Raw genomic sequence first — 14,068 nt, 5'->3', positions numbered from 1 at the left:
CCCATTCTTTATCACTTCTTTCCTTATTCCTTCCAATCACAGTAAAGGCACTATCCCTCCTGAGGTACTTGCCATTCCTTCTTGTCGAGGGCCTTGTATTATCTTTTCTCATCTTGACTCCTTTATACTGGCTCATTTCCCATCACTAAGCCTCTTCCAATTTCTCCCTTGTGAAAGCTAACCTCTCAACACCAGGTACCGCTCTGGTTATTGCCCTCTCTCTCTCTAGTATCATTAGAGTCAAACCTTCTAAAGGGTTGTCTGCAAAACCTCTTTCCTCTTTCTTACCTGAGTCTCCAAGGTCAGTCTAGAACCATTCCATCATATACCGTCGTAGGCACGCACAATCGTTTTAAAAGTATATGATGGATGGATGGGATTCCGAGGGTGCAGACGACACTCATTTATAGCTTACAGCCTGGGATGTTGGGTAAGAAATTATTTATCTTTCTGGTGTGTATAGATAATTTGATACATGCTTTCACTTGGAAAAAAAAGTTATGGTTTAGTCAGTAGTCTGCGACAAGTAACAAAGTATAAAAACAAGTGGGGGAACACAGCAGTGTTGCATTACCAATTAACCCCTTACGTGAGAACACCGGTGCTCACCACCCAAAGGCCACGCATCTACCATTGCACTGCCGAGGCAGCCTGGGACCCAGGTTGGCCTTCCGGCCGAACCCTGTTTACCGCCCGTAAGCGGCCACGGTCTCCGATCCGAGTCGGGGTGGGGGGTGTGAGGAAGAGCCGAGAGGCTCCCGGCCAATGGCAGTTCTTGAACTTACACCTACAGACGTCAGCGCGGCTGTGCAAACGGATGTCACACAACTGGCTCGGAAGCGTCTCCTCCCGCTCCAGAAAGGGGGCGTGGGCCCAGCTGCCTCCGCGAAACCCTGGGCGATGGGAGGGAGGGGCGCACGGCGGTCACCGCGAGCCCCGCGCCCTAGCCCGCCCGCTTCCCAGCAGTCCCTGCCTAGCGGCCGTCCCGGGTGAGCAGCCCGGCGCCCGAACCCCCATCCGGAGCGCGCCGCCGCCGCCGGCTCCGCCCCCTCCCCGAGCGGGCCGCGCGCTCCTGCGGCTCCGAGCCGTGTCGCGGGCGCGCGCGCCGCCGGCGGAGCCGCAGTTAAAATGGTCCGAGCGGGACCCTGCGTTCCCCCGGCCGCCGCACTGACTGACTGAGCCGGCGGGCCCAGCTCGGACTGGTCGTCTAGCCGGCAGGCTCGCTCTCGCCGTCGCGTCCCCAAATCTCGCGCCTATCGTTCTCCCGGCTTCCCTGGGCAAAGCATGTAGCCCCCGACGGGCGGCAGGGCGGCCCGCAGCTGACGCCCATCCCCACCGTCGCGTGGGTGCCCGTGTGCGTGTGTGTGTGCACAGGGCGGGCGACCCCGCCGCGGGCCGGAGGCCGAGCCAGCGAGCGGCCTGCCCCGCTGCCGGGAGCCCGACTCTCCGGGCCTCCCTCCTACCCCGTCCCGGTGCCCCTCCTCGGGGCCTTCTATATGGGCCACCTTCTCTCGAAGGAGCCGCGTAACCGCCCGAGCCAGAAGAGGCCTCGCTGTTGCAGCTGGTGCCGCCGCCGCCGCCCTCTCCTCAGGCTCCCCCGCCGGACCCCGGCCAAGGCGCCCCCCCAGCCGGCGGCGCCCCGGAGCCGGGACTGCTTCTTCCGCGGGCCCTGCATGCTCTGCTTCATCGTGCACAGCCCCGGCGCGCCCGCCCCCGCCGGCCCAGAGGAGGAGCCGCCGCTCTCGCCGCCGCCGCCGCCGCCGCGGGACGGGGCCTACGCCGCGGCCGCCTCCTCTCAGCACCTGGCACGGCGCTACGCGGCCCTGGCTGCCGAAGACTGCGCCGCCGTCGCCCGCCGCTTCCTGCTGTCCTCCGCTGCCGCCGCCGCCGCCGCTGCCGCCTCGGCCTCATCGCCCGCCTCCTGCTGCAAAGAGCTGGGGCTGGCTGCGGCCGCCGCCTGGGAACAGCAGGGCCGGAGCCTGTTCTTGGCCAGCTTGGGGCCCGTGCGCTTCCTGGGGCCGCCTGTCGCCGTGCAACTCTTCCGGGGGTCCACGCCGCCGCCATCCGAGCCCCCCACGTCCCCGGAGATGGTGTGCAAGCGGAAGGGGGCCGGGGTCCCCGCCTGCACCCCCTGTAAGCAGCCCCGCTGCGGCGGCGGGGGCTGCGGGGGCGGCGGGCCTGCGGGAGGAGGCGCCTCACCTCCGCGGCCCCCCGATGCCTGTTGCTGCCAAGGCTCCGAGCAGCCACCGCAGCCTCTCTGCCCCCCGCCCTCCTCTCCCACTTCCGAAGGTGCCCCCACGGAGGCCGGCGGGGACGCCGTCCGAGCGGGGAGCACCGCCCCCTCGGCTGCCCAGCAGCAGCATGAATGCGGCGACGCGGACTGTCAGGATCCCCGCGAAAACGCCTGCGACTGTCATAGGGAGCCGCCCCCCGAAACCCCAGACATCAACCAGCTGCCGCCTTCCATCCTGCTCAAGGTGGGTCTGGGTGAATGGCGCAGGGATGCGCGCTTTCCCCCAACCCCGGCTGCCTCCTCGGAGGTTCTCTCTCTCCTCTTCCTAAACGCAGAGGAGGGGGTTCCCTGACAGCCAGAGACGTCCAAAGGGGAGATGGGGAAGCCAATGTGGAGGATGCTTATGGCTTAGTTTTTGGAGTAGAAAAACTTGGAATCTACTGAATGTCTTTTAATTAGCTTGGGTTTGTTACGCACAATTCAAGGTTCATCTATTATTAGATTCCCATCTCAGTGGTTGACAAACGACTCGTAGGTTTTCTGTGAAATATTTTAATCTGACGAATTTGCACTTACTGGGTAAAGACTTTTTATATTGGTGTTCGAAAGTCTTCAAACTTCTTCCAGGTTTGATAGCTGCTAGTTGATGTCAATAACACTTAACTTTTTTCGAGCATTTACTGTGATCAGCCACTGTCCCAGAGCTTTATATACCTAATATCTCATTTAATCCTCCAGTTACCGCTGTGCGATAAATATTAACGTCCTTACTTTACACAAGAGAAACTGATATTTCAGTACTGTGTGCCTACAGTAGTAAGTCAGGCAGAAGCGATATTTTCTCTTATGGAGATTACAGTCTAGTGTGGCTTGAAGAGATTAAATGACTTTTCCAAGGCCACACACAATCATAAGAGGCACATCTAGGGAATTGAGGCCTGCTTGACTTGAAAACCCTTTTGTTTATGCTATGTTGTATTAACTTCCAACATGTTAACTTGTACATAAAGAAGGTAAGGACAAGTGTATTTTTTGTTGGAGGATGGGTGAGTGGCGAACATATGAGTGTCCTATGGAAGCTTTGTTGCACTTCAAGTACCAAGTAAAACTTGCAGTTTTGTCAATGCTAGTGATAAACTTAACTATGTGATAGAGTTTGTATTGTTATTAACAAGTTGTTTTCTCATTTTCTTCCCTCCCCCTGCCATTTCTGGACCTTAATAAATGTAAATCTCCTTTTTCAGTGTGGACGATATTTAAGACTAGCCCAAAATAACTTAGATAAAAATTTGGCTTCTTTTATTGTTACTGAAGTAGCTGTCATCAATTACAATTGTTACTGTCACCAATATACTTTGTTTGATTTGACTTTTTGCATATTTATAATCCTGTGTTTTTATCTGTTTTATTGTGATATTAATGTTCTTGTGAATAATATAGGAAAAGAGTGTGAAAGCTTAACTTTTCCTTATGTCAAAATGTAAAGATTTAACCGGAATGGAGGTATATTTGTCAGCGGAATAATTGCCTCTGTTGTGTGTTCAGGATGTGTATTTTAGAGCAGAGGGTACTTTTTTGAGTCCTTTAAATCAGTGGGTGACATGGACAAATAAAATATCAACACATACTTGGTATAGAGGTTTGATGGATGTCTTGTTATTTGGCAAGTATACTGTTTAGAAACAAGCCAAAACAAAAAACCCAGGTACTTTTTGCTTTCTACCGAAACCATTATTTCATGACGTAGAGAACATTTTAATACAGAAAAAAGGACACGATCTCATAATAAAGAGAATCCCTATGGGATACACTTATTCTATTTGCTACATTGTTCCTTTTCACATTTTTGTTGTGAAATGTTGAAAACTTGGTTTAAGGGACACTTGGGAATGACTCGTTAGACTTGCCTTGTTTGTGTTGGAGTATTTGGAGTATTTTTAATTTGTATTAGAAACTTGAATGAAGATTGCCTGTGTGGTTCTCATGGTCCTAGTGCTATTCAGCTACAAGTGAGGTGGACTGTCTGGAATGAATTAAAATCAAGGTTTTTCAATGTTTACCAAAGAGGACTTTTAGGGGTAAGGCTTTTGGGGACAGAGACTCTGTCCACACAGATCTTGTTCATTGCTCGATCCCCTCTCCTAAGTGCAGTGCCTGGCATTTAGTAGCAATCAGTAAATATTTATGAACACATTAATGACCAAGTGTTTAGAAGTCTGCGCCGAGACTCTGGGTGAGTATGACATACCACTAAGAGAAGTGTTTAAGAAATGTTTATATCCTGACTTGAGAGTTTCTGAGCTACAACAGAGCCACATGATGTTGAAAGCATTCTGGTTTTTTCTGGTGAGAAGTGGAAGTGTTTGGCTTGGAGAAGAGAATTCTTAGGGATCTAGGACATTTTTCTTTTTTTTTTTTTTTTACTGTATAGGAAGGAAGGGTCGTTGCATAGAGAGGCACAAATCCATCACCTCCATTGGAAAACATTTTTAGAAAGTATGCTCTTCTCTCTTGATAATGGGTCAGTAGCCTTTATGATTGTGTTGCTATGCTTTTTGTACCAAAAGTGACTGGTTGTAAAACGGGATGCAGAGGGGGAAACGTTTAGGAGAGAAATGTGACTTAAAGGATGTTAGTAGGGAAAGCTCTCATACTTGCCCCGTTTTTTCCAGGTATGGCAAAAGCAAGAGAGAAAAACTGAATTGTTTTTGTGGTGCTTCATAGGCAGATTTTTGGCTCATTATCAATAAGGCCTTTTCTTTTTAAATTTTATTTTATGTAAATAATAAGTATTCCTTGCTTTAAAACATTCAAATAATTCAGGTAAAGCAAAAGTGTGCCTTGATTCACCCCTACCCTCCCATCTTGTTTCCTCTCCAGAGAGAACTAACCACTGTTACCAGTTTAGATTGTTCTTCTAGACCTGCTCTGTCCAGCACAATACCCACTAGCCACCTATGGCTATTTAAATTTAAAGTAGTTAAAATTAAATACAATTTGAAATTTAGTTTCTCAGCCATAGTAGCCACATTTCAGAGATCAATATTCATGGGTGGCTGGGGGCTCCTGGACTGGACATTCTAGAACATTTCCATCATTGTTGAAAACCCTGTATAAACCTTCATAGTCTTTTTCATAAATGGCATCAAAATGTATACGTTCTGCAATTTTTTTTTGGGGGGGGGTGTTAATAGTATGGTTTGGAGGTCTTTCCCATTAGTGAGTATATGGTTTCCTTCATTCTTTTTAACTGCTGCATAGTATCCTGTAGTGTTATACTACACTGTTTATTAATGGACGTTTCCAGTTAACTGCTACTACAAACAATGCTGATAGATGTTTTCTATGTACATGTGGTCATGTTTTTCTAGGGTGCATTGCAAGAAGTGGAATTTGAGGATTGAAGAATTTGTATATTTGGAAATGTAGAAAGTCCTTTCTAACAATGAGAGCTGTGTAAAATGAAATGAGTTCTTTCTTGAACTAGTAGTGAGCCTCGTAGTTATGTAACTTCAGAACAGGAAGAGACCTTTGACATCATCTACTCTTTCCCCACTTCTTAAGCACGAAGATACAGGCTGGAGAAGTGACATGGCCCATGTACCCTAATACATTTCTGATAGTGAATGGCAGACCCTGGTCTGGAACCCAGCTTATTGTTTCCAAGTCTAGAGATCTTTTCAACATACTGTGTGAGAGGGCCTGAATAGTCATCTCTCAGAGATTTCATGAAAGAGATTCCTGAATCTGGAGGTGGGTGAGGAGGAGCTTAGACTAGACTTCTAAGCCTATGAGTCAGAGGCTAATTTAAAATTGGGTCTGTAGGGTTGAATTGTGGTCTTTAAATATAAGAAATTTGAGAAGCAGGGAATGTCTCTTCAAAGGTCAACTGTGGGAATAGCATTTTCTTAAATACTTAAGCCTGTTACAGTTGATCTTTGGTTAATGGATTGTGTTGGATGAAATAAGCTAGCTTCCATTTTTGCTACCTGTTGCCTTTATAACTTAAGCAACCCTTCCTGCTGATATCACAATTAGATTTTTATATGGTGGAACCATTATGCAACAATTTTACCAAATGATAGCAGTGGAATATTTTTCTTTAAGTAATTACTATTTGAGTAACTGGGTGTGTTGTGATATATATGTAAATTTTAGAGACTTTATGTGCTGTATTTAGATAGCTTGCTCTCTGTCAGTAGACTTATTTTTTTCCAAAGGAAACCAGGTGAGAGATCCAAAATTTACCACCACCACCACTGTAAAATCATCTCACCATGCATGCACCCTTGATAATGTGTCAGTAGGTGTTAAATATTTATTTTTACAGCTTTATTACCAACAGGTTGCTTTAGTGATCAAAGAAGAGTTTTATAAGAGAAATGTGCTTTGGAGGAGAGCTTATGTACCTGACCTATTTTTTCCCCCAGATATGCAAACAAGGATGAAAGCAGTGGAAATAGGAGGCAAAGAAAAACAGTACTACACTTTTTAAAGCTTTGAATGTAGATTACTAGTGGGTAAGAGGGCTCAATTACATGTAGTGTTTCATGAATGCTTGATTTAAGACTCCAGTACCAGATAACCTCTAGACGGTATGTCTCTGAAGTTTTAGTGATGGTTTTAATCATCTCTGAAATGAAGTATCCTTAGGAAGTCTGAGTCAAGATTTTTGTTTGCTGAAGAATGCCAGTTCATCTTGATTAACTTAACCAGGCTACCAAAAGTTGAGATTTCTTCTCATTTTAAGAAATCTGTAAATTTTGGTGCCTCGTCAAGGGGGTAACCTTGGGCTGTTCTCTGCCAGCTTGGGGTAGCATGTTGTATAAATGGTAAGGAATGTAAGGGGAGGTAAGTGAATGCAGTATGGAAGTATTTAATATTAGGATAGTAGTTTCCTAAAAAGTTGCTTGACTTTGGTTAAATATCCTATTTTATGCTTAGGAAGAGTTTTGCCCAAGTCGTGGCTGATTTGGAGCCCAAGTGGTGTGGTAAGCGCATACACACGGAGGAAGAAGATAGCAGCAGTTCTGGGAGATTGGTTACAGACATACATGTGTACATATGTATATTCCCCAGCTCTGGCACTGAGAGGGCCTTGGAGCAGCAATACCCAGGATCAATGAGTACACTTAGCATACACATCTTAGCTTCTAAATACCATTCTCCAATAAAAGGAATGAGTGCTCCATGGAGAAAGGACTGATACCAGAGCTGGGACAAGGAAGTACAAGATGAGCAGAGAATATTTTGTGCCAGAACACAAATAAGTCCTCAGAATGACGGAGATATGTCAAAAGGACACATCGTTTCGTAGTATCTCTTCCCAAAATACTTTAAAAGTCTTTAGTGTCTGACTTTAGGATAAAACTTATTTTTGTATTAATTTCATGATATCTGACTTTGCTATAAAGTTAACACTGTATAGTAATAATTGGGATTTTATTAGTTTGTTGTACTTTAAATTTTAATAACTACATTGTGAGAAATTATGTTAAATTGTAGATGAGGAAATAGTTGTACAACCTGTGACTTCCCTGTAGCTGTATGGTTAGTAAAGTACCAAGAGTATGTTTTATGCCTCTCGTTTTTCTAACTGGTGCTTTATTCAACGGACTGTTTAGTAAATTTTACTTTCAAGTTTTTGTCAGGCAATATAAGTAGAATATTTAAGAAAGAGGCAAGATATGATATATATGGAAATAAAATTGGAAAAAAAAACAGAAAAGTTGAACTTAGTTGAAGTAATTCCGAGAAGATTTTAGAGATGGGCTTTATCTGAATCTATAGGATATTATTTGCTTAGTTCGTCATTAAAATGTGGTGTGTGTGCGCGCGCATGCGTGTGTGCACGCACTACACAGGAATTCAAAGGTTCTGGGTAGAAAGATGATATAATGATGCAAATATAGAGCTTGTGGAATTTTTTTAAAACGCAGTTCTGTGGAATATTTAATTTACCCATTTAAGTTTAGATTTTTAATAAATGTCTACAGTTGTGCAACCATCACTACAATCCAGTTTTATAACACCTCCATCACCTCAAATACTTTCCTTGTGCTTCTTTGCAGTTTCCTTTCCCACACCTAGCCCAAGGCATACCTGATCTGCTTACTGCTTGTATACTTTTGCCTGTTCTAGAAATTTCATATAAGTGGCATCATACAATATGTAGTCTGGAATATTATCTTGCATGTTTAATACCTCTGTATCTCTCATGACACCTAGCATAGCCCCTGACACACAGGAAATAGTCAATGTAAAATAGCTACACAAATATTTCTATAATTTGCATACAGCCTGCCTGCTCATAAACCATAACTCCTTTTTGCAGTAATATAATCAAGGTATGAAGTAGCCAAAAGTAGGTGTTGGTTTTGTTGATTTTTAAGTACTATAAAGGTTCTGGGGGATAGGTATGACCAAGTTTTAAGCAACAATATGTTCTGAACATTTTTACAGTCTGAAGTATCTTCTTATTTTATACCAATGCCCCACTCAAAAATTTACTTTTTCAGCAGCTATAAACTTCCAGTTATAAATAAGTCATAGGGTAGGGTGTAATGTACAGCATGGTGACTATAGTTAATAATACTTTTTTGCATATCTGAAAGTTGCTAAGAATAGATCTTAAAAGTCCTCATCACAAGAAAAAATAAAGTTTGTAACAAGGTATGATGATGGTTGGTAACTAGACTTAATTGTGGTGATCATTTCACGATGTATACAAATTTTGAGTCATTATGTTGTACACGTGAAACTAATGTTATATGTCAGTTTTACCTCAATTAAAAAAAAAAAGAGAGAGAGAGAGAGAGAGGGGCATGCTTCCCGTCCCTTCCCCCAAGAATCATTCGAGGCTGAGAAATATTTGAATATCAGCCTAGTAATGATTAAGATTAGTAATATGACTTAGTAATATATCAGTAATATGACTTATACGTTTTTTTGATAATTAATAGCTTAGTTATATTGTCTAGATCTGCCATTAAAGATCAAGAATATTAAGTTTGTTTTCAAGCGAGGTCGTGACTACAAGTCACTGCTGTTTCTAAATATCTGTTTCCCTCATATTCTTTTTAGTAACAGGATCCACCACGTTCTAGCTGGGCACATGTCCACCTCTTAAATTAGACACTATTTCTCAGCCTCTCCTGGAGGGTTGTGGCTGTGGGATTGATTATCAGGCAGTAGGATGTGAGTGGAAGCACATCTTCCACGTCATTCCATCAAAGGCACCTGCTTGTCCTTGCCTTCCTCTTCCCTTTTGCAGGTCTAGACCCCCTGGATTATAAGAGTACACCACCCTTCACCCTATAAATGAGGGCAGTGATGGAAGATAGAAGATGATAAATCCTTGGATTTTCTACATCCTTAGAATACCTAACTTAGTTGGGACTTCTGTCATGTTCAAGCCATTGCTAACAGGCGTCTGTTAAAGTAAGCAATTTCCTGGCTTGATGCATGTGCCATCCCAGTTTTTTTTTTCATGGTTTTTTTTTTTTCCCTTTGTAGTTTTCTTTATTCTACAAAAATGTTGTTGCAGGTCAGTCCTTTACAGACCTATGTTCTCTTTCTTAAAAGCAACCTTTGAAATGCTTTCTCTTAAATCACAAATTATTCAAAGATAATTCCAAAATGCCTTTGACTATATAACCTTAAAGTCAATGAACAACTTTCGTGACTTACTGTCTCCCACAGAAACGTAGGGACATGTGCACAGATGTTTGTTAAATGAGTTAAGATAATTTGGGGGAGAGTAGTTATTTTCTGGGGCCTTAGGGGATGGGTGAGGTAGCATTTTAATGATAAAGAAAAGCAGAGATGTTTAAACGTGTTAGTTATCTGTTTCTCTGTAACAAATTATGCCAACACTTAGCAGTTTTAAACCACAAACATTTATTACTTCACATTTTTCTGTGGGTTAGGAATCCCCACTTGGCTGGGCCCTTCTGATCCAGGCTGTAATCAAGGTGTTGGCTGGGGCTGCTTGGCTGGGACTCGAGAATTGCCATCCAAGCTGACTTGCATGGTTGTTGGCAAGGCCTAAGGTCCTCACTGGCTGTTCGTCAGATGCTTAAGTTCCTTGCCAGGCCTGGTGGGCTTCTCCATAGGGCTGCTCCCAACATGGCAGCTTGCTCCTCCCAGAGTAGTAGATCTAAAAATACCCAAAGTGGAAGCCACAGGTTTTCGTTTTTTGTTTTTTTTTAACCTAATCTCAGCAACAACATCCTATCATGTCTGCCATACGCTGCTCATTAGAAGTTAAGTCAGTAAATCCAGCTCCCCTTCCACAGGGTAGGATCACACAGATGTAAATACCAGGAAGTGGGGGTCTTTGGGGGCTGTTGCGCAGGTAGCGTACCACAAACCATCTGCAAAGATCTGTGACATGCACTGGTATTTCAACCTGGTATTTTGCCTTCTATCCATCTTTGCTGGTACTGGTTTTATCTTCGCTTTACCTACTTATTAAATTTCCTTTTACCTGGATGAATAAGACCCATCTAGATTGAACTAGATTTAGTCAGTTAACTTGTGGCTTATAACAATCATCTCACTTTTACAAACGGGAAAATTGATGCTTAAAGAAGGTACTATTCACAGTGAGACATATTAGGCAAGGCACTTCTTGGTTATAACGACCATGCTCTGCATATTATCTGTTTGTTAAGGGACAAATGAACACTTTAAAATCATGTGTTTTAATCTTAACCAGATGGTCTAGTCTCTCTGAATCCTAGTTTTTCTCCTGTGTAAAATGAGGATGAGCATAAAGATACCCACAAGGCAGGCACTTCCAGCTATGGCTGCACGAGGAGCTTGCGGACTCCTCTTCACAAAAAAGCAAATACAAAACTGGGCAAAATTGCCCCAAGCTGTTTGGGCTTTGGAAACTGACCAAAGGAAGATAACAAATTGAGAAGTACTTATTCTTAGGGAAACTGCTAGAGCTGCAGGTAAGAATAGTGGACATGTACAGCATTCTTGCATGCCGCCCCCTGTCCCAGTACTTTTGGCAAGAACTAGAGTTTGGAAAACCAGCAGCTTTGCTGCCAGAGAGGCTACCTCAGTTTGGGGCAGTGAGTGAAAACCTGTATTTGTCAACTAAAAGTGATGCATTTGGTAGGAAACACATAGGGAAAACCTACATAGTATTTGCAAGTGTCAGGTTGTGGTGCCTTTGGGATGAGTGAGGGACCAGCCAGGAATTTCACAGGCAGACCTTGGAAATGAGACGACCATAAAAGGATAGGCTCTCCACCTTTATTCTGGTTCACTGTGAAACTATGCACACGTGCCCGCGAGACCTGAGAGTGGCTAGCAGAAAGCAAGGGCCAAGACAGACTTGAAAATGGGCAAAGTCTGAATGTGCTGTTCCCAAGCAGCACAGAGATTGTAGATTTCCACAAATACATCGTGTTCCAGTTGCCTAGTGTTCAGCACAGTAACACGCTGTACAGGTTTGCAGGCTAGGAGTGGTAGGCGACAGCCTACAGCCTAGGTGTGCAGGAGGCTGCACCATCGAGGTGTGTGAAAGTGCTCTCTGATTCCCACACGACGAAATCACCTAAGGTTGCATTTCTCAGGATGCATTCCTGTTGTTAAGCGATGCATGACTGTATTTAGTTACTTTCTTAGTATTTTCCCTGAGGTTTATAATTAACATCAATAATTTAATACTGTTCCATTGGTCTCAAGCCTCTTGGAGGTAGAGCCCTTGGTTAAAAATGCCTGCAGTGCTTGGCCAGGCACACATCACTTCAAGCGAGCTTCAGAGACAGTTCCTCTCTATGGGGCCCCTATTTACGGCTGAGCCTGCTCTTTTGGTTCTTACTGTGATTGTACTGGTAGGACTCACTTCAGCACGGAACCATCACGGCACTTTGAAGAACAAGATTGATTACGCCCAGATCCTAGAGGGTATATGGCATGCCCTAGGGCCACACAGCCCCGTCACAGGTAGAGAGCGAGAGAGCAGAGACTTGGGGCTCTGCGTTTATTAGGGTCCAAGGGTGGGCTGTCTAGGGTTTTGTGGGTTTACTCTTTATTGGCTAATTTAAAGCATAAGAGCAGGAATTAGGGCACAGGCAGGGAGAAATGGGGTCACTCAAGTGGTCAGTTATCTAGGTTACCCAGGGCTTTCTGAATGAGGGACCTTCATGGGTGGTGGCGGCCTACTTCCTTATCTGGTTGTTTTGCTAGCAGCTGTGCCATATAGCTGGCAACGTGTTTATTCAAGATTGATATCTTTTGAAATAGATATTTTGGCACTCAAAAGCTTAATGTCAGACACTACAATCAAAAAAGTTTAATGTCAGGCACTTAACACTACAAATACCACTTTAGTTTCAATGATATAGTAAAACTTTGTTTCTATATTTGTGTTGTTATTGTTACAAATTACACCTGTATATATTTTGTGCCCATTAACATAGATTTATAATTATTATTTTACGTAGTTGTCTTTTTAATCAATTAATCATGTAGGAATAAGAAGTACAAGCCAAAAATACATTAATACTGAATTCTACACATACATTTACCTACGTAAATGCATAACTTTATTGGTGTTCTTTATTTCTTCCCGTGGTTTCAAGCTACTGGCTAGTGCTCTTTCATTTCAGCCTGAAGGACTCCCTTTAGCATTTCTTACAGACAGGTCTACTAGTGACAAACTCCTTCAGTTTTTATCTGGAAGTATCGTAATTTTGCCTTCATTTTTTCAGGATAGTTTTGCCAGATACAGAATTCCTGGTTGACAGTTTTTCTTTCAGTGCTTTAAATACGTTTTCCCGTTGCCTGCTGGCCTGCACGGTTTCCGATGAGAAATCAGTTGTTAATCCTAATGAGGATCGTTTGTACATGATGAGTTAGTTGCTTTTCTCTTAACTGCTTTCAGGTTTCTCTCTTTGTCTTTTGACAGTTTGGTTATAACATGTCTTAGTATAGATCTCTTTGAGTTAATTCTGTCGGGATTCATTGAGTTTTATGAATGTCTAGATTCATCAGATTTGCCAGGGATAAGCAATGTTACATTTAGACTGAAATTTCTATCTCACCTTCCTTGGCTTGTGATTCCAGTGTTAGTTCAGTTTCAAAGACTTTGCTGTGCTATTTTGGGTTTCTTTTGTACATGTGCAGCTTTGTGGTTAACTCCGATTTCCTTGTCCTGCATACACAGAATTAAGGGTGCTCTTTTCCAGATCTCCTCTGTGATCCTTCCTTTATACTCTTTGACCTGGAGTCCCCTTTTTTCTGGTTCTCTGGTTAGAAAGATGGAGTTTCTCTCTGAGTGATAGTCTGTGCTATATATAGTTTTGCAGAACTTGCGCTGTTTTCATGATGAAGCAGTAAGAAAAAGGTAATGGAGTTTCTTTGCTCTATCTTTGGTCCGCGGAGTTCCCTCTTCTGGTTCTTTTGGTCGAAAAGGTGGGTTTAGGGGATTTTAGGTGGCTGCATAGCTGCCACATTGCAGCTCTGTGACTGAAGCTGCATTTGGGACATGGCCAGTAGGAAGAAAAGGGAAAAGTGAAAGAAAAGAAAATCCAAAATGAGGACTCTTCTCACATTCTCTATTTCACAGATGCCCGTTCCCTGGACCTCTGCCCAGAAAGGTGGTTTACTCTCTGTATTTTCGTTGGTTGTGCCTGCTGTGCAATTCTGTGCAGAGAGGCAACCCTCAGTTTCATGCTGGTAGATAAAAGAAAAAAAAACCCCACAGGAAACATCTCTGTTATTAGTCATTCTTTAAGTGTTGGTTCACCTCCCCAATCTTTATGTTATTAACCCGAGGTAACTGGTCCTGAGGTAACTGCTTTTAGTATGTTGTCC

General features: G+C 43.7%; 1 protein-coding gene across 2 annotated transcripts in view; it reads left to right on the top strand.

Annotated features, from left to right (window-relative positions):
- The first annotated feature begins 851 nt into the window (after nucleotides 1-851).
- Nucleotides 852-14,068, top strand: part of FBXL17 (F-box and leucine rich repeat protein 17) — a 456,881-nt gene continuing 443,664 nt past the window's right edge. Inside the window, exon 1 of one of the 2 annotated variants that reach the window (XM_019727982.3) lies at nucleotides 852-2,477. In XM_019727982.3, the coding sequence (XP_019583541.2) occupies nucleotides 1,497-2,477 (981 nt within the window). In that variant the 5' untranslated portion in view covers nucleotides 852-1,496. The remainder of the gene's footprint in view (nucleotides 2,478-14,068) is intronic. The other variant, XM_088796664.1, reaches the window with a different exon arrangement.

The sequence above is a fragment of the Rhinolophus sinicus genome, chromosome 3 (assembly GCF_057876585.1).
Source record: "Rhinolophus sinicus isolate RSI-liver-muscle chromosome 3, RSI-T2T, whole genome shotgun sequence".
NCBI lineage: Eukaryota > Metazoa > Chordata > Mammalia > Chiroptera > Rhinolophidae > Rhinolophus > Rhinolophus sinicus.
Note: the sequence above shows the minus strand (reverse complement) of the source record. Positions and strands in the feature narration are given on the sequence as shown.